This window comes from Cebus imitator, unplaced genomic scaffold (assembly GCF_001604975.1).
Source record: "Cebus imitator isolate Cc_AM_T3 unplaced genomic scaffold, Cebus_imitator-1.0 Scaffold219, whole genome shotgun sequence".
Taxonomy (NCBI): domain Eukaryota; kingdom Metazoa; phylum Chordata; class Mammalia; order Primates; family Cebidae; genus Cebus; species Cebus imitator.
In genome coordinates, this window is record NW_016107534.1 from 2726161 (window position 1) to 2750224 (window position 24064).

At 56.3% G+C, this 24064-nt stretch overlaps 1 protein-coding gene and 1 long non-coding RNA gene across 13 annotated transcripts; one reads left to right on the forward strand and one right to left on the reverse strand.

Moving 5' to 3' along the window:
* Nucleotides 1-3803: 3803 nt before the first annotated feature.
* Nucleotides 3804-22424, reverse strand: IMPDH1 (inosine monophosphate dehydrogenase 1). Of its 12 annotated transcripts, none has more exons than XM_037746061.1 (17): nt 18854-20092; nt 18011-18234; nt 17447-17545; nt 15494-15542; nt 12798-12899; nt 12602-12676; nt 12119-12325; nt 11883-11970; nt 10221-10420; nt 8438-8528; nt 8109-8204; nt 6707-6850; nt 6476-6620; nt 5988-6131; nt 5810-5893; nt 5235-5251; nt 3804-4556 (listed from the first exon to the last, which is right to left on the reverse strand). In XM_037746061.1, the coding sequence occupies exons 3-17, from the start codon at nt 17542-17544 to the stop codon at nt 4456-4458; spliced, it is 1641 nt and encodes a 546-aa protein (XP_037601989.1). In that variant the 5' UTR covers nt 17545; nt 18011-18234; nt 18854-20092; the 3' UTR covers nt 3804-4455. The 12 variants fall into 12 exon arrangements, with proteins under 12 accessions (XP_037601989.1, XP_017404991.1, XP_037601985.1 ...); XM_017549495.2 differs by lacking the exons at nt 18011-18234; nt 18854-20092 and adding exons at nt 21684-21796; nt 22161-22424 and having other exon boundaries at nt 3805-4556; XM_017549502.2 differs by lacking the exons at nt 5235-5251; nt 18011-18234; nt 18854-20092 and adding exons at nt 21216-21293; nt 21684-21927.
* LOC108318461 lies at nt 20954-22713 on the forward strand. Its single transcript, XR_001831149.2, has 2 exons — nt 20954-21303; nt 22168-22713. It is a non-coding gene; the product is annotated as an uncharacterized LOC108318461 (long non-coding RNA).
* Nucleotides 22714-24064: the final 1351 nt, after the last annotated feature.

A 24064-nucleotide genomic window follows, 5' to 3' on the forward strand; every position in this document is an offset into this window, starting at 1 on the left:
ATTTGGGAGCCGACACCCTGGCCCTCACCCCAGAAGCTGATGTTGTCAATGGGCTTAAGAGCAGGTGGAGCAGGAGGCTGGGGACCAGGTCCCCTGGGTCCCTGACCCCAGAAGAGGGGACCTGTTTTCCCTGCTGAGCTGAGCCAGGAGGGTAAGCAAGGAGGAGGCCGGTGATGGTGATGTCTGCGCCCTGCAGGTGAGAAGCCCTGCCCTGAGGACAACAGGTGTGAGAGGTGGGGCTGGGTGCTCTGGCCTAGAAGAGGCCATATGGGGCTGGAGGCTCTGACCCGGTCACTGCCCTCTGCCTGGGATTCCCTGCCTCCAAACTCTCCTCAGCAGGAGGTAGGAGGGCTTCAGGGTTACAGTGAGGTGGGCAAAGTTGGCCTCCCAACTTCCTGATTAGCTGAGTCTGAGTGTCAGGCTGTAGTGGGACCAGAGAGGCTGAGGTGGGAATTTGGCCCTTACAAGCCAGAAGGGATCCTGCAAGAATAAAAAGTTCCAAGGAAGGGCAGAGGGAGGAGCCACCTCCCCCAGCCTGCCATGGCCCAACGGCTAGGTCCTCTCTTCCTCTCCAGCCCCGACTCCGGATGTGAGGAAAGGGGTGGAGGGAGAGACAGGGCAGCTGAGTGGCTCACAGCTGGGCTCTGCCTCTGCCTCCCCTCCAGGCTGACTGCCCACTTCCTGATTGGCACTGGTACCACAGAAGCTGAAAGGAGTCTCAGAGGGCTAGTCCGGTCCCCCTGAATTGCGTCATGCCATTTGAGGGCCCCGTTCTCAGTCCTTGGAGCTTGGGGGAAGGTGAGGCCGGAGGCGCAGGCCGCCCACTCCTCCTCCGCCTCCTCTTGGTCCCCCAGGGTGCACCAGAGATGGCTCCACGGCCACCCCCTGATGTGAGGGTAACTTGACTCTCCTGCTCCACACACCTGCACTACAGCCCAGGCCTCCCAGGGTCTCCTGGCCCTACCTGCTGCTCCTGCTCCTGCCCTGGGCGGGGTGCAAGGGTGGCTGCCTAGGCCAAGTCCCTGCAGCTCCACCTGGCCGGCGGCTTTGACACGCTGGCTGGGAGAGTGCACTGAGCCATTTCCTTTGAGGTGGCCTGGTGCGGGCTGCCTGAATGCTGGTGTTGATGCAGTGGCCCTAGGGTACTGGCTGGCCGCCTGCTGGCACTGCACCCTCTCCTTGGGTGGCTACACCTTTGCACAGATGCTGCTGCCCACAAGCTGGGACCTGGGGCACCACAGCAGCACGGTTCAGCACCTGTGGGGCCATATCTTCAGCAACCTGGTGGTGGGCAGCCTGGACCGCATGGTGCTGTGTGTGCCGGGGAGGGGTGAAGGGCTGCCTGTGCTGCACAGACCTGGCTGGACTCCAGGTGGGCAGGTAGTTCTGCTGACTGAGGCAGCTCTGATCCGCATTTCTCCCAAATGTGGTTCTGGGCTGCCTCTGAACATCCACCTGCTGTGGCCTTCCTACCCAGAGTCTCCCTCCCTTTGTCCCACTTGAGCCTCCTACACTGTGGCTGAAATTACAACACAGAGTGAGTGTGTTGCCTGGGTCCACACTTACATGAGTTTACCGCCCAGGCAAGGGGAGGACCCATAAGACACAATAAGACTCATTTACTCACACTTGTAATCCCAGCACTTTGGGAGGCCGAGGCGGGTGGATCACCTGAGGTCAAGAGTTTGAGACCAGCCTGGCCAACATGGTGAAACCCTGTCTCCACTAAAAATACAAAAATTAGCTGGGCATGGTGGTGGGTGCCTGTAATCTCAGCTATGAGGCAGCCAACCTTGCCCCAGCCAGGGCATGAGCAGGAGTAGCAGGTAGGGCCAGGAGACCCTGGAAGGCCCAGCTGCAGTGCAGGTGTGTGGTGCAGGAGAGTCAAGTTACCCTCACATCAGGGGGTAGCCGTGGAGCCATCTCTGGTGCACCCTGGGGGACAGAGCAGGGTGGAGTGCAGTGGTACAAACTCAGTTCATTGCAACATTCACTTCCCGGGTTCAAGTGACTGTGTGCCTCAGCCTCCTGCGTAGCTGAGACAACAGACACCTGCCACCACGCCCAGCTAATGTTTGTATTTTTAGTGGAGACAGGGTTTCACCATTGTTGGCCAGGCTGGTCTCAAACTCCTGACCTCAGGTGACAGAGCAAGACTCTGTCTCAAAAAAAGAAAGAAAGAAAGAAAGAAAAAAGACTCATTTACTGAGCATCTGTAACCTTCCATGTTCTCACGGAATCCTTGGCAATGAAGTCTGGAGGTGGGTGCTGTGTCATCTGCTTTGCTTAGGACACGTGCTGTGGCAAGTCTCTGACCATGTAACTAGATGCACAGAATTCCTCTAAAACAATAATTCTCTAACTTTAGTATGTGCCAGAATTGACGGGCTGAGTAGCAACCAGAGGCCCAGAGCTGATCCTCCTATGGCAAGCCTAGGGCTTGTTACAAGCTCTTCAGGTGATTCTGACATGCACCAAACTTCCAGGGCCACTGTTCTTAAACCTCCTCTAGAAGGGCCATGCTAATGCTACCATACCTCAAGGGGGAGATTACTTACAGTAATCCATCCTGTTGGTCAGCTCTATTGACCAACTAGGTTTAGTTCAAAAGGGAACTTCTCCCTTTGAACCTCTCAGGTCTCGGATTCAGAGTGACTTGGCATTTATCTGAAAACCCTTAGATCTTTCCCATCTCAATGGCTGGCCAAGCTGCCATTGATTTTTGTAAACCAATGCACAAGACAGACCATGGAACGTGGCCATTTTGGTCCATCCCATCTCCTGGGACCTGGGCATTGTCCCCCGCTCCCAGCTGGGTTACCCCTCTGACTCAGGTGCTCATCAAGACACCAGGGCACAAGGCCTCCCGGGACTGTCAATGACCCATTCACTTTGCAACAACTGGAGCAGATGTTGAACCAGCTCTGAGCCCACCTGATACTCCTGCTGTCCAGCTCTTTCCTTCTTGTCCCTGGGAGCACAAAGCTAAAAAATGATGCAGTGAAAGGCTGGGCCCTGAGCACATGGCTCTCTGGGCCAAAGAGGCCTGGGAGAGGGCAGGTGTTGGCATGGCATGCCAGCAGGGAGCTGAGGGGCCCTCCCTTAGCCACAGGAGTGTATCCAGATCTTCTCCTTGGCCTGCTCATTCCTGCTGCCCGAGCATCCCCGGCCACCTTCCCTGCCTCTGCCCACTTGAGTGGTGTTTGTACCTTCAATGGACAGCTTTGCGCCCACTGCCCAAGCACAGAGGCACAGGAAGGCAATGTGAATGTTCTAAAACCCCTCAACTCTACGGGGTATTCAGCAGTCCATGTGACAGAGCTGTCTCCACCAGGAGGAGTGAAGGCTGGGAGGTGGGTCCTGAGCTGCATATGAGCAGTGGGAGCTGACCTACTCTGCTTTGTACCTACAGGTGTGTTTTGGCAGATGAGACCACACGCCCTGGCCATGCTGTCCTTCCACCTGTGCCCTAGCTGTACCACATGGCATTATGAGGCTGTGATGGGCATACTGGCAGCCAACTGTGAGGCCCCAACACTGGAATTCTACCGCCGTGATGACTCTCCGCAATGCTGCCTGGCTGGGAGTTGCTGACCAGCTTGCGGCAGGTGAACTTGCCAGTGTGGCACAAGCCTGGGAGACTTCCCAACGTGGGCCCCACCTGTGCCAGCACCCCCCCCATGCTGCCCGCACTACTGCAATGCCCTCATCACCTTCCTGGGGACACAGGGCCTGGTGCCACATTCCCCAGCCCAACTCTGATGGGGCTCCAGCCACCCAATGGACAGGGGACACAGAGGATGGTGGAGACGTTGAGACCTGCTTGATTTATTCCGATTATTTAATATGCAATGACACAATTGTAATCCCAAAGTGTGCAAAGTTAAAGCCTTCAACTGCAGCTGAGGAGAGGGCAGGAATGGTACACCTGGGGATGATGGTGAGTCAGGAATGACGGGCAGGCAGCCATGACCAGGGCAGCCTCCTCCCCAGGGCCAGGGACAGGGGAGTGGCCTCAGGAGCAGGACCCAAGAGTAGCCCAGGGCCTGGGAAGGGGGCAGAGACCTCCCCTTGGCCTAGGTCAGGAGCTCAGAAGTGCCACATGGCTGAGGGGGCAGCGGCCCAGGAAGGGCCAGAGGCAGGGCCAGGAGAGCACCATTTCCTAAGGGGCTGGGGGCAGGGAGGTGCCCTACAGGAGAAGCCAGGAGGGGCCGCCTGCGCCTGGGGTGGGGGCTGGGCTGGAGCAGGCTGCAGCAAGAAAGACCTGAGGCAGGCACAGGGCCTGAGATCCCGGCTGGCTGGGCTCGGGCGGGGGGCTCCCAGGGCAGCCTGACCCAGGGAGCAGTCCTGACTCTGTGGGGGATGCCCAGCGAGGGGCCGCAGGCCCCTCAGGGCCTCCCCCCCTCTCTCCCTGGAAAGGAGCTGGGGAACCCGTAGTGCAAATCTGTGGACCACTCAGTTATGGAGGGAGGCTGCGTCTGAAGGCAGACACTGGGGTGTGCCCCCTCTGCCACCTCGGCCTCCGCTGCTATCCTCAGTACAGCCGCTTCTCGTAACTGTGGGGACAAGGTAAGAGGGAGAACCAGCGTGGGTGTGTGGATCCTGCTCCCTCCCAAAACCCTTTCCCCAGGGCCCCCAGATGCGGGAGAGAGCAGAGAGCTGAGGAGCCCTGGGATCTCAGCCGTAAGGGGCGGGAGGAGGGCCTCAAGCAGGCCCTGGGCCTATCCTCCCCAGGCCACCGTTCCCTGGAGAGCCATGCTGGGTTCCTTTGGGCCATCACCACATCTGAGTGGACTGTCCTCAGTACACGGGGTGGAGAGACAGCTCAGACAGGCACGGCACATCCTCATGGAGCAAGCTCCGACCTGGAGCCCAACCTCTGCTGCCCGTGTCTGCACCCAGCCCCAGCCCCAGCCCCGCAGGCCCAGTGGCCTAGACTGCTCGTGGTCACCGGGTCCAGTCTAAGATGGGGCAGCCTTAGGCCTGAGCTCACGGGTGTCTCTCTGCAGCCAGAAAGGGATCTGTGTTTCAGCTGGATGAGTGGCCACCGCTGGTTTCTTCCACCATGGTGCTGGATATAGGGGACTGGGGGGCCCAACCCGGGGTCCAAGTCTCATGACCACACCCCAGCGCCCTCCCACCCTCACCCAGTACCCACCCCCCAACAAGCCCAGGTCCCACCCAGACTGCCCCTGCTCTACTCTACGCTTGGCCCGGGCAGCGCGGTTACTTACACGGCAGAAAGGTATAGCTACGGGAGGGTGGGGCGGAAAGAGACACAGGTTAGACACCCGCTGATGCCTGGGGACAGGGCTCCTGACCAGGGCGGGGCACATGCCTGCAACTACTGCTGCCAATGAGCACTGCCCCCGCCCATGGATGCCCCAGTGCCAGCCCTGGCATCCGTCTCTCTGCCCTTGTCCCCGCCAGAGGGGTCATACCCCCATCTTCTGCCTGCCTACCTGGTGCCACCACCAGCAAGAGCCCAGCACCACCAGCCCTACCACCAGCCACCAAGCTTCCTGAGCAAGCAAGGGCTGGGAGTCCAGATGCAGTGAGTGGCCATACCTCCTGTGCCCTGCTCGGGAGAGGCCCCAAAGGAGGGGAGGGCCTGCCTGCATGGGGGCTAGAGGACAAGGAACAGGGGGCTGGGCCCTGGAGGAGAGGGCGACACGCCATCCTGTAGCAGTATCTATCCCTGCTACAGGTGGTCCATGGGGTCCCTGGAACCTCAGCTTGGCCTCAGAACCTTGGCCCCACCTGCCCAACCCGCTGCCTGCAGGTGAGAGCGAGGAGGCCACACACTTACGAGTGCAGGCCATGGATGCCACCCTCGATCTGGGCCGACATGGTCCGCTTCTCAAACTTGAGCTCTCCTGAGTACATCATGGACCTGGGAGGCAGTGAGGTGGAGCAGGTCAAGGCCACCAAGGGTGGAGAAGAGAGAGAGAAAGGAAGCAGGAGCCGCCCCTAGTCTCAGCACTCACCGAAGGACGGACAGGCTGCGGGCCCCAATATCCTGGCAGCCATGCTGGATGCCTGCTATGAGGTAGGGCACGAACTTCTGAATGGACCCTTTGTCCTGGATGGAACCTGAGACACCCTGTGCGATCTTCACCTTATCCCCCTCGCTGCGTGGAGGGTGGAAGACTGAGCCCAGCAGCGTGACACTCAGAGGACCCCACCCAGTCAGATTAGGGGCCAGCCCACCCCTAAGAGCACCACAGGGGATTCTGATGGGGGAATCAATCTCAGAGGATACTGCCTAGGAGGGTCGCCCAGGCTGCTCCTTGCTGGGCAGGTAGCCCTGAGTCAGGTGGCCCAAGGACAGAGCCTGTATCTACTACTTATCCCCTGTGCCTCAGTTTCCAGAACCACCATATAGGACTGGCTGCCATCTGGGGAAGTCAGTGGTGTGGGTGGCCCTGAAGGGTTGTGGGCTGATCTGCCCAGGTGGGGCCCAGGGGCAGGGCACCTGAAGTATCGTTTCTGGCTGCTGCTGCTCTTCTCCATGGCATCCAGCGAGCCCATGCCCCGGTATTTCTTGAGCCGCACTCCGTCTGAGAAGAAGTACTCACCAGGGGCCTCCGTGGTGGCGGCCAGCAGGGAGCCCATCATCACTACAGTGGGCAAGGGATTAGTGCCTCCAGCCCACAGCCCTCCTACTGCCCCCACCTGCTCAATCCCCAGCACATTCTCCCCTCACCTGTGGAGGCTCCAAGGGCCAGGGCCTTGACCACGTGCCCCACGGTCTGGATGCCGCCATCAGCTATGATGGGCACACCAAAGCGCCGAGCATACTCGGCCACCTTGTACACAGCAGTGCCCTGGGGCCGACCGCAGGCCATCACTGGGGGAGGGTGGAGTGCACAAGGCAGAGAAGAGTCAATGGCAGCTCCAGGGCCAGGCACAGGGCCAGGCCAGCTCTTCCTCCCGTGCACCACCTCTACTTGGGAAAAGGGACAGGGCTGGATGGTGTTTCTGAGGCATAACATGGGTGCTGGCACATAACACCAGGGTGAATGTCACTCCAGGGATCTGGGCCACCCTTCCCCTAAGAGCATGGCAGGGGATTCTGATGGGGGAATCAGAAGTGGCTTTCAGAACCTGTCACCCCAAGACAGGTGACCCCAGTGCCACCTGCTCCCAAGGCACAAGTTCCCCTTCAAGGCTTTCGTTTGCAAAAACTGTTACTAGGGTTAGGTACTATGGTCCCCTTTGGGATACTGGTTTGTATTTCTTTAAGTCTAACTATCCAAGGTCCTTCAGTGGCAGGTTTAGGTGGGGACTGAAATGAACCAGCACCTCTCTAGGGATGGATGCAAAGCTGGACAAATCAGAGATGGAGCCTCTCATTTATTTTGTCCCTACTCTACCCTAAGGCTTTGAATGGTGCCTGAAAGGGTCCTCATTTCATCATGGTGGTCAGCTAAGGCGAAGGGCACTAACTTAAAAAGCAGAGGCTCTGAAGACCAACAGGGAGAGGTGTCTAGGGCAGCCAAGGCCAAAGGCATCACTCAGTGTTTTGGAGAAATGACCCTCACAGGAGGGGCCGAGTGCATCTCCTCAGGCCAAGCCAGGACCCCAGTCCTCCAGGCAGCCACCCCACAAGTCAGACACCAGCCTCCAGGAAGTACCTCCTTAATAACCACATGGGGGACACATGTCAGGGCCCTCCTTCCCCCTTCGTGTTCAGAAACCCACCCTGCAAAAGGGCTTTGTAATTGGGTGGAGCTCCCCACCCCCCAACCTCACGGTGATGCGGTGTATAACATATCCTTACGTATTCAGGAACACGTTGTCTCTATCTTGTCACAAATCGAATCAAACTCAGAGCTTCCAACAAGCCCCTTGGACAGTCACACCAGCCCCAGGCCCCAGGTGGGGCCGCCTTGACCGCACTCTGAGAAGTAGGCTGGAGCTCTCTCATCCTGCTTACACCTGCCTTCCCCTAAGTCAGTAGGCCCGACGGTGGGGTCCATGCCTGGGTCACCCCAGAGCCCACCATGGCAGAACAGGGCCTGGCAGAGACAGCACTCGATATGCAGCTGGGGAACAAGGGCGAGGCCCCCAGGCCAGCGGGCACTCGCTCACCTCCTGACACCCACCTTCCTGGGTGATGCAGATGGAGCCGCAGCCCATGCCCACGCGCAGCCCGTCCACACCAGCATCAATCAGGTTCTTGGCCTGGGCTGCTGTCACCACTGGAGGTGGGAAGGGGCAGAGGAACAATGTGAAGATGGGAGGCCCCTGCCTGCCCAACGGCTTCCTGGGACCCCAGGTAGCACCTCCAACCCCCTTATGGTGACCAAAGCCCATCATGTTCCCTGCCGCCCATGCCAGAAGCCATGCCATCACCTAGGGAAGCTGAAGGGCAGGAAAGGGTTACTCAGTGGAGGGGCAGGAGCAGCGAGGAGAGAGGCGACCCTGCACTCACCGTTCCCCCCAATCACCTGGAGGTGGGGGTACTTCTGTTTGATGTAATGCACCATGGCGATCTGATACACCGAGTTCCCTTGGGACGAGTCCTGTGAGAAGGGATGGAAGAGCTTGGACTTAGACAGCTGAGGACTCTCAAGGCAGGAGGGAGAGCCTGAGTGGATGAACCCCTAAAATCCTGTGCAAACTGTTATGAGAATCCTCTTTCCTTCCGTTTTTGTTTTTGTTTTTTTCCTGGAAATTCACTTAGCAACTTTCAGTTGATTCTCAAAGGGGACTACGTCCCCAAAAGGTTAACCACCACTAACGTAGTTTTAGAGTAGATATGGCCTTAATTTTTTTTTTTTTTCTTTTTTGAGACAGAATTTTGCCTTGTTGCCCAGGCTGGAGTGCAATGGCACGATCTCGACTGACCACAACCTCTGCCTCCCGGGTTCAAGCAATTCTCGTGCCTCAGCCTCCCAAGTAGCTGGGTTACTGGCATGCGCCACCATGCCCGGCTAATTTTGCATTTTTAGTAGAGATGGGGTTTCTCCATGTTGGTCAGGCTGGTCTCGAACTCCTGACCTCAGGTAATCCACCTGCCTCAGCCTCCCAAAGTGCTGAGATTACAGGCATGAGCCGCAGCACCTGGCCGATAAGGCTTTCCATATTCACTGTACAGACTGATCCTTACAGCAAGGAGAAACTGCCTGGAGCCGTATCCTCTTCGCACCAAGTCACTAACCAAATGAAATGATTTATCTTCTTTAAGCCTGTTTCTTCATCTGAAAACAAGATGGCGACTGTCCCTTAAGGGGCTGATATACATAAAGGTCTTGACGCAGTGCCCGGCAAACAGGCAGCTCTCAGTGAACACGAGCTAAGTTATTAGGGTCAACTTATGAGCCAAGAAGGCCCTCAGAGGCCTTTGTTTGCAGTCTGTTGTGAGCTGCTGAGAGAGTGCCAGTGACCCTCCTATTGTTATTTTCCTGCCAGTCCTAGAATACAGATAAATCTAGATGTATGGTCCAGATCACTCACAAGGGGATCATAAGACTTTATCCTCATTCTACTTCCCTTTGCTGGGGGGTAGTCTTGATTTGCTTTGTTGCTTACAGCAATTTGTCATTTTTTCAAAGACTCAGTGTGTACTTGTGCTTGCTGGTTAAATGGGCATACTGCATACTGGTGAGAGCCGGGCTTCCAGGGTACCTAATACCCACATAGTGAAAACTGTGGCTGATGAGAAATTTTTCAACCTTCCTCCCCCTCCCAGCCTCACCCATCTTGGAGTCCCCAGTATGTATTATTTCCATCTTAATGAACATGTGCGCCCTCTGTTTAGCTCCTTCTTATACGTGAGGGCATGCAGTATTTGGTTTTCTGCTTTGGAGTTAGTTCACTAAAGATAATGGCCTCTAGCTCCGTCCATGTTGCTGCAAAGGACAGAGTTTCATTCTTTCTTGTGACTGTGCCATTGGAGAATTTTAACTTGCTTGTTTTCTTTCTTTGTATCTCAGACGACACAAACCATTGTTTGTTTTTTAAGATGGTCTCATTCTGTCCCCAAAGCTGGAGTGCAGTGGCACGATCCTAGCTCACTATGACCTTGAACCCCTGAGCTCAGGTGATCCTGCCGCAGACACTTCTAATTCTGACACCAGGGAGTACTTGGAAGCAGAGATGAAGAGTAGCAAGGGAGGGGCACAGGATTAATCACAGGTGAACCTGGGTCCTCATGAACCTCCACTCTGCTGAACCACCCAACCACCTTCCCCACCGTCCAGGCGGGACCTTACCAAAACTATGACATCGACGCCTGCCTGGGTGAGCAGGTCCAGGCGGTATTTGTCATCCTCACGGGTGCCCACAGCTGCCCCGCACAGCAGCTGCTTGTGGGAATCCTTGGAGGCCAGAGGGTAGTCTCGGTTCTTCTTCAGGTCGGTGCGGGCGATGATGGCCACCAGTTCATCGTGATCATTGACAATAGGCAGCTTCCCTGACAAGGAATGCAGGGGTAAGATGAAGAAGCAGGTTTGGCAGGAAGGGGTTTGGGAGGTGTTGGGGAGGGTGAAGATGCAAGTGAGACCACGCCAGAGATTCCACTGAAGTACCCCAGGCAGCCACTAGGTGACAACACCTCCCAGGAAGTGTTCCTAGGGACACAGACCTCTTCCCAAGTAACAGGGAGCAAAGAAACCTCTCAGCCCAGCAGGTTCCTGGGGGGTCTGTGGATGGGCATCAACATGGCCTGGGATGGGCAGCCCCTGAGCACTGGCAGCCTTTCACCTGCTGGACCACAGTGGCTGAAATCTCCTAGCCAGGAGTGAAGCTGCCCTGCAGGGAGAAGCATGTGCCCTGTCCAAAACAAACTCCAAAGGACCCTCCAGTATGAACCAGGGAAGCATTTCCCAGGGTAGCCAACAGTGACCTGGTGAATATTTTATTTTTCCCTTTTTTCTAAAAAGCCAAAGTTGGCCGGGCATGGTGGCTCATGGCTTCCTCTCTTTGGGAGGCCGAGGCCAGTGGATCACTTGAGGCCAGGAGTTCAAGAACAACCTAGCCAATATGGTGAAACCCCATCTCTCCTAAAAATACAAAAAAATTAGCTGGGTGTGATGGTGTGCAACTATGTCCCAACTACTAGGGAGACTGAGGCAGGAGAGTTGCTAGAACCTGGGAGGTGGAGATTGCAGTGAACTGAGTAGTACTGTACTCAAGCCTGGACAACAGAGTAAGGCTCCATGTCATAAATAAATAAACAGCCAAAGTTGTGGCCAGGCATGGTGGCTCACACCTGTAATCCCAGCACTTTGGGAGGCTGAGGAGGGCAGATGGCTTGAGGCCAGGAGTTCAAAACCAGCTGGCCAACATGGTGAAACCCCATCTCTAAAAAAAAAAAAAAAAATTAGCTGGCGTAGTGGCACATGCCTGTAATCTCAGCTACTTGGAAGGCTGAGGCATGAGAATCGCATGAACCCAGGAGGCAAGGGTTGCAGTGAGCCAAGATCGCCCCACTGCCCTCCAGCCTGGGTGACAAAGTGAGACTCTGTGCCAAAGTTGTTTCTAGCTAGTAAATATAGAAACAGCTCCGATGTCAAATAAATTTAACTGCAGGACTTCTCAGAGCCTTTAAAAAGCTAATGTGAAATTCTTTATGCAAGATAGGGGATAGAGAAAGGAGTTACTTCTCAGGCTTTTAAGACCACAGAGGCTTTGTTTGTGATGAGCATCTCATAGGACTAGTTTTGGGGAACATACTGTGAAGATCCTGCATGAGGGACAAGCTTCCCTAAGCCAAGAGAAGGATGGCAGGAATTGTGCTCTGGCCTGCCTGAGGTTATTCAAACCTTTTCCAGGGCCCAATCTGGTTGCTGGGAAAACCTGCGAAGCTCTGAAGAAATGGGGCCGTGGACAGGGAGTTAAGCTGCGGGTCAAGTTTTCAACTAGCTCCCTGGTACCTTTCTTGCTACGCTGCAGGATCTCATTTGCCTCTTTCAATGTCACGCCTGCTGGAGCCACCACCAGCTCGATCCTTGGTGTCATCACCTGTGGGGCCAGGAACATTTGCCTGCAGGTTGGCAGGTGAGAGAGAAGGAGCCAGGCCTCCCTCTGGTCCCTGGTCACAGGCACCAGTCTGAGGCCCCCAGCGTGAGGGTCCTCTCTGCACCCAGCCGTTTCCCTGCCCTGCAGGTACCTCACTGAGGAGGGTGGTGTGGTCCTTCTCAGCAAGAAAGTCGATGTCTCGGGAGGTGACGATGCCCACCAGCTTGCTGCCCATGGTGCCCGTCTCAGTGATGGGGATGCCAGAGAAGCCATGCCGCATCTTGGCCTCCAGCACATCGCCCACAGTGTGCGAGGGGCTCAGCACCACGGGGTCCGTAATGAAGCCCTGTTCAAACTTCTGCGGGCAGAGATGGGGGAGGAAAAGGCTGAAAGAAAGCCCAGGATGATGTCTGGGCTGGCCACAGGGAACAGATGATGTGGCTGTGCCACAGAGAAGCCAGGACCCTCAGTGGGATGAGGAACCAATGGGAAATGAGGGTTTGGCCCCACGACCCCACTGAGAGGAAGGACGCCCAGGGAGTGCGACAGTGCAGGGCTGGCAGGGGAGGCTGGGAGGGCCTCTGAGGTGGGCATTGCCAGGTGGCATCTTGCTGGGGACAGGCCTCATACTTGCCTTGACCTTCCGCACCTCGTTGGCCTGGAACTCTGGGGTGCAGTTGTGGTGAATGAAACCAATACCTCCCATCAGCTGATGTAGAAGGGAAGGGTGGTTAGAGCCGGGGCCCATCTGTCCTTAGCCCTACCCCTCAACACAGCCCGCCACGGTCAGTTCCCATGCGCTGGAGTCCCCACACAGGTGTGTCACTCACAGCCATTGCAATGGCCATGTCGGCCTCTGTCACAGTGTCCATGGGGGAGGAGATCAGCGGTGTCTTCAGCGTGATCTTCCGGGTCAAGGCTGAGGTCAGGTCCTGAGGATGGAGGCACAGCCCATGTGAAGACTTATCACCCTCTGGACAAACATTCACCAGCTCCTACATATACCCAGCACCAGGACAGGCCCTGGGGACACGGCAGTGAACAAGGTGGATGAGGTCCCTGCTCCTCTAACGGAGCTTATGTTCTACTTGGAAAGAAAGATGACAGACAGGACACATGCTCAAGATGACTTCAGTCAGGATGAATGCTGCAGAGAAAAACAAGAAGGCCAAGTGACCACTGGCAACCAGTTGACTGGGGAAAGCCCCTTTCCTGGGAGGGGACTGGTGGGAGCCGATCGAGTAGAAGTCAGAGAGGCTGTCACTCCCGGCCGAAGGGGCCAGGTGCAAACCTTCCTCAGAGTCCAATTCTTTCGGAGGCACATTTAAGAAAGAAAAAGGAGGACGGCGGAGTGGAGGGCAGGGAGAGGCGCGAGGAAGGTAGGGGCAGCATGCTTGGCCTCAAAGACCATGGCGAGAAGCTCAGATCCGACTCTGAGAGAAGCCATTGGAGGGTCCTGACAGAGACATAATCTAATTTATGTTTCAAAGAAGTCACTCAGGCTCCGACGTGGAGAACTGATTCTGGGTGACAAGAGCTGAGGTGGACGGAGGCGTGGAAAAGTCTTTTAGGCATCCAAGAAAGCAAGTGACTAATGGTCTGCAGCTCAAGAGAGTGGACAGGATTCCAAGTATCCATTTAAAAGCCACCTGCCCATGGAGGTAAGGCCAGAGCACATACCCCTCTGAGGGTAGGGCCAACAGTGGTGGACCCTGGCCCACAAGACATTTGTGCAGACTTTGCTACATAATTTTTTTTTTTAGATTCAAAGCCCCTGAAACCCATCACTGACCCTGGTTCAGAATTCTAGCCCCATGATCTAGAAAACACCACCTTCTCCTCTTACATCATGCCACAGAAGGGCCATAGCCTTCCTGACAGAGAAGGCCACAGGATAGGGAGACCCTCACCAGCCAAGCAGAGGTTTTTCTTTTTCATTTTTTTTTTTTTTTGAGATGGCGTCTCACTCTGTTGCCCAGGCTGGAGTGCAGTGGCGTGACCTTGGCTCACTGCAACTTCTGCCTCCCAGGTTCAAGTGGTTCTCCTGCCTCAGCCTTCTGAATAGCTGGGATTACAGGCACCTGCCATTATGCCCAGCTGATTTTCATATTTTTAGTACAGAAGGGGTTTCACCATGTTGGTCAGGCTGGACTTGAACTCTTGACCTCAGGTGATCCTTTCATCTCAGCCTCCCAAAGTGTTGTGATTACAGGCGTGAGCCACCACGAGCAGCTGATAGGGGTCTTTTCAATCCCTCTCTTCCTAGCAGCCAGCCCAGTGTCTGACACAAAGCCACCATACTCAGCAAACTTTGTTAAACTGAAGAGCTGCACCAAGAAGGCTTCCTTGTTGTCATAAGGGAAACAACCAGAATCATCCGAATTTCTCCCGAAAATCTGTCTGGGTCAGCTCTGGCTACACACAGGACATGAGCTTCCCTCACACATCAGTGATCCAGGCACACTCAGGCCCTCTGGCCTTTCATGAGAATCAGATCAGAATAAATAGCAATAATAATAGCAACAGAAAACAAATGGGTTTTTTCCCAAAATGCATATGAATTCATCACAGAATCATGGTGCTCTTTCTTGCAATGACTTACACCATCATCACTACCCACCTTGGCTTCTCTGAGTGTATCTTATGTTAATTGTTTATTGATTCAGCTCATTGATGAGCCTCCCCTGGGAAATCAAAGCACTATTTCCTTGTATTTTTCTGAAATGTAACTCTTTCAAATCCTCTTGCCAGTTCTTGCACATTGCAGATCAGTGAACAAGTCTGTCTACCATTTTCAAGTCTCCATAATTTTACTGGTTTCTATCATGCCCTTGTTCAGCAATTCAGACAAAATCCAATCCTTACGGTCTCTATGATAAGACAGCCACTCCCAAGTGCACCCTCCCAGGCCTCCTCTGAACCTGCCCACAGGCTCTGTCGCTGATATAGAGCAACCCAGCCCTGGGCCAGGCCTCACTCAAGACACTCCTGTGTCCCCATAGCTGCCTCTGGCCACATCAGGTATAATCCTTTGATGTCTGCCAGTTTCTCTGGCAACAATAAAGGCTACATCCACCCATTCTGGCTGGGTGAAATCACCCCTGTAATCACAGCATTTTGGAGGCTGAGGTGGGCAGATCACTTGAGCTCAGGAGTTGAAAGCACCCTGGCAAACATGGCGAAACCCTGTCTACACTAAAAATACAAAAATCATCTGGGGGTCTAAACTAAAAACACAAAAATCATCCAGGGGTGGTGGCATATGCCTGTAATCCCAGCTACACGGGAGGCTGAGGAAGAAGAATCACTTGAACCTGGGAGGCGGAGGATGTAGTGAGCTGAGATCACACCACTGCACTCCAGCCTAGGTGACAGAGTGAGACTCTCTCAAAAAAAGCAGGGGGAGGGGCTACATCCTATCCACACATTCCCAAAAAAAGTCTCTCCACATCTGCCCCTGGGCAAGAAGTCAGCTCTTCCACTGCACATACAGCCCCCTCCCCTTGTCAAAGGAAGAGGTACTTACCACCTCATCGGCAATGAAGTCTATGAATCCTGGGAGGATCAGGAAGTCGCTGTGAAGATAGAGAAGTGTTACTAGTGGGGAGGGGTGCCCCAAAGGGGCAGAGCCTGCCATGCCAGAGGAGGCAGCAGGGGCATGCAGAAAAGCCTACAGGAGCAGAGGCTAGAGCCCTCCCGTCCCTACTGCCCCATCAGGAGCTACAGCTGCCCCAGGAGCTAGAGCCAAAGACAGCGGAAGGTCTGCTGGGGCGCCATCAAGGCAATAGGCCCAAAATATCCACTGCCTTCAGGGCTCGGAGTTTGTCAAGCGACACAGAAGTTCCCATATTGCCACACGCAGCAGACACAGTGCCTGCCTTTGAAAACTTCTCAATCTTGATAGGGAGACAAAATAAGTAAACACAGAGAACAATTTTGTAGCACAGCACAGCATGAACATGACCCAGCACGCCTGGGCTGCTGAGTCACACAGGGCTGGAAACAGCATGGAGGGACCCCAGGGGGCTGAGTGCAGGGCATATTCTGACAGAGCAGGCACTCAACAGAATGGCCAGGATGGGAATGGGGAGGAAAGAGGCCTCAGAGGTGGGACCAGGACACTGGGGCCCCAGCCAAAGGATGGCATCTGCCAACACTAGGGTGGGCCACAGTCACAGCAAACCCCGGAAGGGGAGTGCAGGCCTGTGTGGGTACATCTAGGTGCAAGGCCATAGCTCAGGGCCCCAACCTGCTAAAATCACAGCAGGCCTTGACAGACACACCCAAAAGCAAATATCCCACACTTCAGGAACACTCTGAACTGGGCTAAGCAAAGCAGCAGGCATCCCTAGCGCAGGAAGGAAAAGCCACAGGGTGGAGGGGACTGGGTCGTGAATCTGCCCTAAGGCCTAGAGAAACTCCTAGGCGTTCCCCTAGAAGACTTCAGTGACAACTGTATCAAAGGTAGACTCCAATCTCATCACCAAAGACCAGCAAAGAAACAAAGAATGTCAGCTGCTCCCAGCCTTTGGCAGCCCTTCTTCTGTATAGCAAGGAGGCCAAGGGAGAAACGCTGGAGTCTGGGCCTCCTAGCATTTTCTAGGTATTCTATACACCCCTGGCCTACGGGCGGGCAGGAGGAGACATTCCTCAGGAGTGACTGGGTATCCTGGCGTTTAGGGAAACTGCCCCCCAAGCAGGAGTGCTTACAAGCCAGGGCAGGGCTGGCAGGAGACCATGCTCTTGACTGGCCAGCATCCCCGCTCTGCCCCTTCTGATGCTCTTTCCTGGCAGGGACACAGTCCTGCAGCCAGGAGGCAGAGCTAGTGCCAGTCCTGCAGCAGGCAGGACAACTGGCCTCGGGCCCACGGAAAAGGCAAATGAAGCCAGAGGCAGACGGGTAGGTCTCTGTCCTCCTCCAAAACCCCATGTGGGGTGGGATGAGGGGTGACAGTCACAGAATAATTCACGCCTTGGGAGGGGCACCAGGACCAACCTGTGGGCAGGCAGGGACACAACTGGAAAAAGCGCTGGACTGGACGGTTGGAAAAGGAGCCACCCCAACCACCTGGCTGGGTCTCTGCTAGGGCCACGAGGAAGCAGTTGCCTAAGCTGGGCTCCAGGGACCCTCTGTCTTCGTGGTAAGGCTGGGAGGGGACGTCCTGTACTCACGGATGGGAAAAGTCTCCCCATAACGCCCACATCTCCAGTTCCCACATGCCCCAGAGAGGAGGATGGGGGCCAGGCCGAGCCCAGATCCGGCCAGAAACGGGTCAGGGCTCTGAGGGCCGCGGTGTTGCCGTGCGACGTCCGTCTGCTCCGGCGCGGGCCTCCTTCCTTCTCGTGCCCAGCCCCCAGCGCCCACAGCAGGCACTCGCACCAGGCTGGGAACGCAGGGGGAGCCGCGCACGTGCAGGGCCGGCCCGGGGGTCGCCGCGCGTGGGTGCGCGCACCGAGGGGTCCGAGCCCCCGCTCTTACTTGTAGGTGAGGCCGTCGGCGCTGGCGAAGAGCTGCTGCGCGGTGAGCCCGTCCTCGGGCACGTAGCCGGTGCCGCCGCTGATCAGGTAGTCCGCCATGCTGCCGCGAGACCCCGCGACCCGACATAAACACCCGCGCGGCCGCCAGCCGCTGCCGCCACCGCCGCCGCCGCCGCTGCTGCTGACGCCGCGCCGCGGCCACGCTGCCGCCGGGGGCCAGGCGGGCCGGGGGCGGGGGCTGCGGCAGCGGCGGGGCGGGCCAGGGCGCCGCCTTCTCTTCCCTCTCCTCCCGCCCCTCCGGCCCCTCCTGCGGAGACAGCTCCGCCCGCGCCGCACAAAGGGCCCCGCAGACCCGGGCCCTGCCGCCGCAGCGCGCACGCCCCCAGTCGCCTGCAGTGGCCTCGCGACCCAGCCAGCCCGGACTGGGGAGGAGGTGGGGCTCGCGGGGAAGAGGACGGGGCCAGGCCAGGACACGCCCCCTCCTCCGCTCCACTACCAGCCTCCCAGGACCCCCAGCAGAGGCCCCACCCCACCCCCGAGTTCTCCCCCAGCCTGGGCCACCCACTTTGCCTTTCTCCCCAGGGTACCTCTCACACGGTTCTGCCGTTCCCCAATCCCAAGTACTCTTCCCCAGCCCTGATCAAGGCCCGGAGCCCTAAGAAACCGGTCTGGGCTCTCAGCTCCCCCGCACTAAGGACTTTGAGGTTGGACCGCTAAACGACGTCCCTCCTAGGGAGCGGGTATTCTTCACAATGACACTCATTGACCTTTGGGTGGCCTTGGAGCCGTCTGCAGTTTACAAAGCATTTTTCATAAATGATTACATTAATTCCACAATCTATTAATTGCAAAGTATTGGGTACCCCATTCCCTGGACAGGCAAAATCTACAGTTCGGAAAGGGAGGGAGGGGTACTGCTTCTGTACCCCTGTCTCCGGCAGAGAAAATGTTGTTGGTACCAGGGCTTTTAATCTCAGAGAGCAGTTTGTTATTTGGGAGGGTCCTGCAGTGAGCGGGAAGATGAAGGAGGATCATAAGCATGGCTTAGGCAAGTGTGCATACAAATAAGGACGGGGCTAGGGAACTTCTGAAAAATCCCCAAAGCAGAAGTTGGTGGCCCTGGGTACCCAGAAGGATCCTGATTTCTACACTGGGGCAGTGACTGGGTAGTAGATTGATTCGCATGGGGAAAGGGGGGATGGCAGGATGCCACCCTTCCCTCTTATGGGACCAGAACTCCTCCCTGACCAAGAGCAGGTTTCCCCTACCCAGACTCCACAGCCTCCTCCCTGTGTCCTCCTAGGTCTCCCACAGCTCACTTGGGAAGATGATAATAAGGTGGCATGGGACACAGTCCCCTCCCTGGTAGAGTGGCTGGCTGTGGCCCTGGGAGGCTGGGTTTGTTTACTTCTCAGCAGTGTGGTGGCAGCCAGGCCCAGGGGAGGCTTGGCCTCCAAGCCATGAGGTTCCCTGGGATGCCCAGCCTCCCTCATTGATGCCATCGGGACCCTGCCAGGAAAACACAGACTGTTCCATCTGTGTGCAGAGGGGAGGCTGGGGCCAGCTTGCCAGCTATGCCTGGGAAGCACCTCTGAACCTTCAGCACTCACGGGCTCACAAGGTGTGCCCAGGCCACTTGGGGGACCAGGGGAAAGTCCTGAGGAGCACCAGCACTAGGACCTTTCACTGACCACGTGGAGCAGAGCAGTGATACCAGCCAGAGAAAGTGCCTGACCATTCAGAGCTGTTCTGGGGTACCTTTCTGGCCACAGAAGAACAGAGCTATCATGCCAACTGCAGGCACGGAGCAGAGACCACCCCAGTGGTCGCTCTGGGTCACTGGGTCACTAAGCGACCTGCTCTTGGTCTCTATCCCCTACAGTATGGGTCAGGAAAGGCTAGAGTACTATTCAGGGTTCAATCAGAGCCCGAGGCCGAGGAGAGCAGCTGGATTTGACCATATCAGGTGACCTTTACTGTGACATCTGCCCCAGCCTAGAACTCTGGGACCCAAGGGAGGAGGCTGCCTGGCTGAGGCATGGGGAGGGTCACCTTCCCAGTGATTACAGACTTCATGGCCCCACTACCCTCTCCTGCTCCCCAACTCGCCTCCCACTTTGACCTGTGTCGAGCTCCTCATCACTCTAAGCTGCTGGGCTGAGCCCTGGGTTAGGCTGTGCTTTTCCAGAGACTCCGCTAATCCACCCCCAACCCCCGCTCTCCTCCACCCTCTTCCTGATCTTCCCCAGCTGCTTCCTCCATGGGGAGGAGACACCGAGGAAACCAGTGAGCCGCCGCAGCCAAGGAAGGGCTGTTGTCCCCTGAGACCCCCACCTAGCAGCTATGGGGATAGGACGGCAGGTCCAAGTCCTTTTCTCAGGGTAGCAAGGTAGCAGTGCTCAGCTGGGTGCAGAGGTCCAGGCAGGGAGCCCCAAAGGCTCTGTCTGGCCTGGGGCTGTTTGAATGAACAAGATTTCAAAATACTCTTGAGGGGAAGATGGGGGAAGGGGAGAAGAGGTTATAACATTAGCACTGTTGAGCTAGGACGGGGGCATAGCCTGTCCAAGTTCAAGCCGGAGAGCAAAAACACGGGATTCGCCAGCCGCGGTGGCTCACGCCTATAATCCTAGCACTTTGGGAGGCTGAGGCGGGTGGATCACGAGGTCAAGAGATCGAGACCATCCTGGTCAACAAGGTGAAACCTCGTCTCTACTAAAAATACAAAAATTAGCTGGGCATGATGGTGCGTGCCTGTAGTCCCAGCTACTCGGGAGGCTGAGGCAGGAGAGTTGCTTGAACCCAGGAGGCGGAGGTTGCAGTGAGCCGAGATCGTGCCATTGCACTCCAGTCTGGGCAACAACAGCAAAACTGTCTCAAAAAAAAAAAACAAACACGGGATTCAAACCCAGGACTGCTCACAGAATCCTGTCCTCTTCCCACAGCTCCAGGTTGGTGAAGGCAGGTGGAGGTCTGGCCAGCAGGTTTTGAATCTCACTACACCACCTGGCTGGGGCTCAGGTTTACACAGGCTCTCTGAGCCAAAGTGGGGGATGTGGGTGGGGTTGGAGTGGGGGTAGGGATGGCCCCTTGATGCAGAACTGCAATTTGGAGAAGGGATGCACTCACATGGCTTGGGCTTGAGCTCTGAAACAATATGTTAGCAATCCCTGCTCTAACCAAGCCCTGACTCCATCAAGCCCCAACCGGCTCCTTCAGCCCCTGTGGCCCCTCCCCATCACCCTGCTGCTTGAAGCCCAGGAGCTGGATTTTTAGGGTGGGAGAAAGTCTGGGGGTTGCCTAAGCCTGAGTCAATTCTAGAGAGACAGCCTGCCCGCACAGGAGGGGACTAACGCAGCAGACCACTGCCCAGGAGCCCCTTAAGCCATTAAAAGTTCTTACATAAGCGGCCAGCCCCTGGGCAGAGCTGCCGGGCTAATTCCCCCAGACCGCCCCCCCAAACCCAGCTGTCAGGTCACCTCCCCAAGCTGCTATACACCAGCAGATGGGCAGAGAAAGAAGTCCAAATCCTCTGGACCGGAAGGACAGTGGGATTGCATTTCAAGCTGCGATACAATCCAGAGATTAGCTGCTGTCTTCTTTTCAGCCAGTCCCCCTGGGGCCCAGCTCACTACCCTACTCTTCCTCCAGCGACCCTCCTACCCCGACAGACCCCAGCACGGGGGCCTGCGTCTTCCGAGAGACCTTGAGGTGAGCTGCCCTGGCAGCCTCATCAGATCTCACTGCATGGTGAGGAGGGAGAGTGTCCTCGCCTAGCCCTGCGAAGGCGATCCATCTGGACACCTACACCTGCCAGTAAGACCACTGAAGATAGTTCTAAGAGGAAACAGCTAAGGAGGGGTAAGCAAGTCGGACAGGGACTCCAACAAGCACTGTTTGAACCCCAGGGGCTGGAGCCACCTGAACAGGGTGTCGTCGGGTGTATAGCGAGGTCCAATCTAGGGCTAAGATTTTAGGAAACGTTTTGACGACCTGCTTCCTCTCCTCTGCTCTCCAGTGCAACGAAGCACCTAATCCTTAGCACAGTGCCCGCCTGGATCCCCCAACCAAAGCCGAGAACGTGGCGTTTCGGAAAGTTGGAGGCTGAGGCGGTAAGAGGGAAAGGATGTGTGGGGCCTGCCCCTCCCCTCCCCCGCAGCGCCGCCGGGTTCCCAGAGCCGCCGCGCCCTCCTCGGCCGCCCGCCCCGGATGCGCCCCGCGCGCTCTGCCCTGGGCGTCACCTCTCCGGCTCGTAGCCGGCCTGCAGCAGTCGGGCGCTGTACCGCTGCGCCGCCGTCTCGTGTCCCGGGTGTTGCCGGGCTCCGGTCTCCGGAACGGCGGCGGCTCCGCCTCCCTGCAGCGGTAGCGGAATGAGCGGCCCCTCCATGCGGAGGCCGCAGCTCAGGGCGGGCGGGAGCCTCTCCGCCTGGAGGCTCCCCCGGCCCCGGCTGGGCAGTGAGCGCAGCCCGATCGGGTCCCGGGGAGGGGCGGGACCGCCGGGGCGGGGCCTCGGGCCGGGGGCGGGGCCGGGGAATCCGGGAGTCGACTGGGCTCCGCCCTGGGCTCCCAGCTCTCCTCCGCGCCGCCACGCGGATGCCTAGACTCGGTCGGTCTCTCCCATCCCGGATTCAGCGAGGGTATATCGGGGAATGAGGGGCAGAGGTGTCCCCACACGGGTGGAACTGGAAAGGACCCCGGCCCTTCCGTGCTGTCCGGACCTTCCAGTGTCTCGAGGCCCCTTCTGAGGAAAACCAGAAGAGGACAGGAGCGGGCCGCCGGAGGCAGGGCTTCTCCTCGCGTCTCGGATCCGCTCCTCTGCTGCACGCCGACGGTGCCAGGTCTCCTGGAGCGCCTCCTACCCGCCGGCCGCAGACCTCCCGCGCTGGGGCGAGAGGTGGGGCACTCTCCATCTGCCTTTGCCTGCTCGGCCGGCCCCACGTTCGAGAGCAGGGAGAGAGATTTCCACAGCCTGTCATCTGCCAGGGGACGAACAGAACAGACAAGGCTGCGGGCTCCTTAAGGAACAGGACCTTGCCTCGTGGTGGAGGTACTTTGCCTTGTGATGTTACCCCGTAACAAGGGAGGGGGGCAGAGCAATGTACTCCAGCTTGTTTGTCCACTTCTTAGAAAGAGCACTTTTTCCTACTGTTATCATTGTGAACAGTGATTGAACACCTACCAAAACTGGCAAAGAAATGTTAAGACTCCCTGCCCTCAGGCAGTTTATTTCAGGAGACAGAGTAGACGAAAATAAACAGCTGACAATTCTCATGTCATGTACAGATGGTCCTCGACATACAATGGTCGACTTATGATTTTTCAACATTACAGATGGATTTATCCAGAAGTAGCCCCATCTTTAAGTAAGTCGAGAAGCATCTGGACTTTTAAACGAAGTCTGACAAGTCTGAGGGAATAAATGGTAAACACTACGTGATTGGGGGGTGCTAAAGATGTATTAGGAGTCAGACTTTCAGCAACTTTTTTTTTTTTTTTTTTTTTTTTTTTTTTGGGGTCTCCTTTTTTTTTTTTTTTTTTTTTTTTTTTTGATACGGAGTCTCACTCTGTCACCAGGCTAGAGTGCAACTCCTGGGCTGGGTTCAAGAGATTCTCCTGCCTCAGCTTCCCAAGTATCTGGGATTGCTGGTGCCCGCCACTACGCCCAGCTAATTTTTTGTATTTTTAGCAGAGACAGGGTTTCACCATGTTGGCCAGGCTGGTCTTGAACTCCTGACCTTGTGACCCGCCCCTCTCCGCCTCCCAAAATGCTGGGATTATAGCCATGAGCCACCGCGCCCAGCCTCAGCAACTATTTCACAAAGGAGACTGAATTTATGCAACAGTAAGGCCTTGGACTTTATCCATCATGGTGCCTCTTCCTATGCACATACACACCCACTCCCCAGAATCAGGATTCCTTTTTTTTAAAAAAAAGTTTTGGACCAGGCACAGTGGCTCATGCCTGTAATCCCAGCACTTTGGGAGGCCAAGGCGGGTGGATCACAAGGTCAAGAGATTGAGACCATCCTGGCCAACATGGTGAAACCCCGTCTCTACTAAAAATACAAAAATTAGCTGCGCGTGGTGGAGTACACCTGTAGTCCCAGCTACTCGGGAGGCTGAGGCAGGAGAATTGCTTTAATCCAGGAGGCGGAGGTTGCAGTGAGCGGAAATTGCACCACTGCACTCCAGCCTGGCACATGGAGACAGAGCAAGACTCTGTCTCAAAAAAAAAAAAGTTTAAAAAATTTAGGTCCGGCACAGTGGCTCACACATATAATCCCAGCACTTTGGGAGGCTGAGATGGTCAGATCACCTAAGGTCAGGAGTTTCAGACCAGCCTGGCCCACATGGCTAAACCCCATCTCTACTAAAACATACAAAAATTAGGCTGGGCACAATGGCTCATGCCTGTAATCCCAGCACTTCGAAAGGCCGAAGCAGGCAGATCATGAGGTCAATAGTTCGAGATCAGCCTAGCCAACATGGTGAAACCGTCTCTACTAAAAATACAAAAATTAGCCGGGCGTGGTGGCGCACGCCTATAGTCCCAGCTACTCAGGAGGCTGAGGCAGGAGAATCACTTCAATCTGGGAGGCAGAGGTTGCAGTGAGTCAAGATT

Excerpts from the sequence above, each read along its gene's own strand:
- IMPDH1 (XM_017549495.2), bottom strand. The coding sequence starts at position 22,418 with ATGACAGGCTGTGGAAATCTCTCTCCCTGCTCTCGAACGTGGGGCCGG. Across the intron at positions 21,797-22,160 it reads GGGCCTCGAGACACTGGAAG|GGAGGCGGAGCCGCCGCCGT; the intron begins GTCCGGACAGCA and ends CTACCGCTGCAG. Across the intron at positions 10,421-11,882 it reads CCTGCAGCGTAGCAAGAAAG|GGAAGCTGCCTATTGTCAAT; the intron begins GTACCAGGGAGC and ends ATTCCTTGTCAG.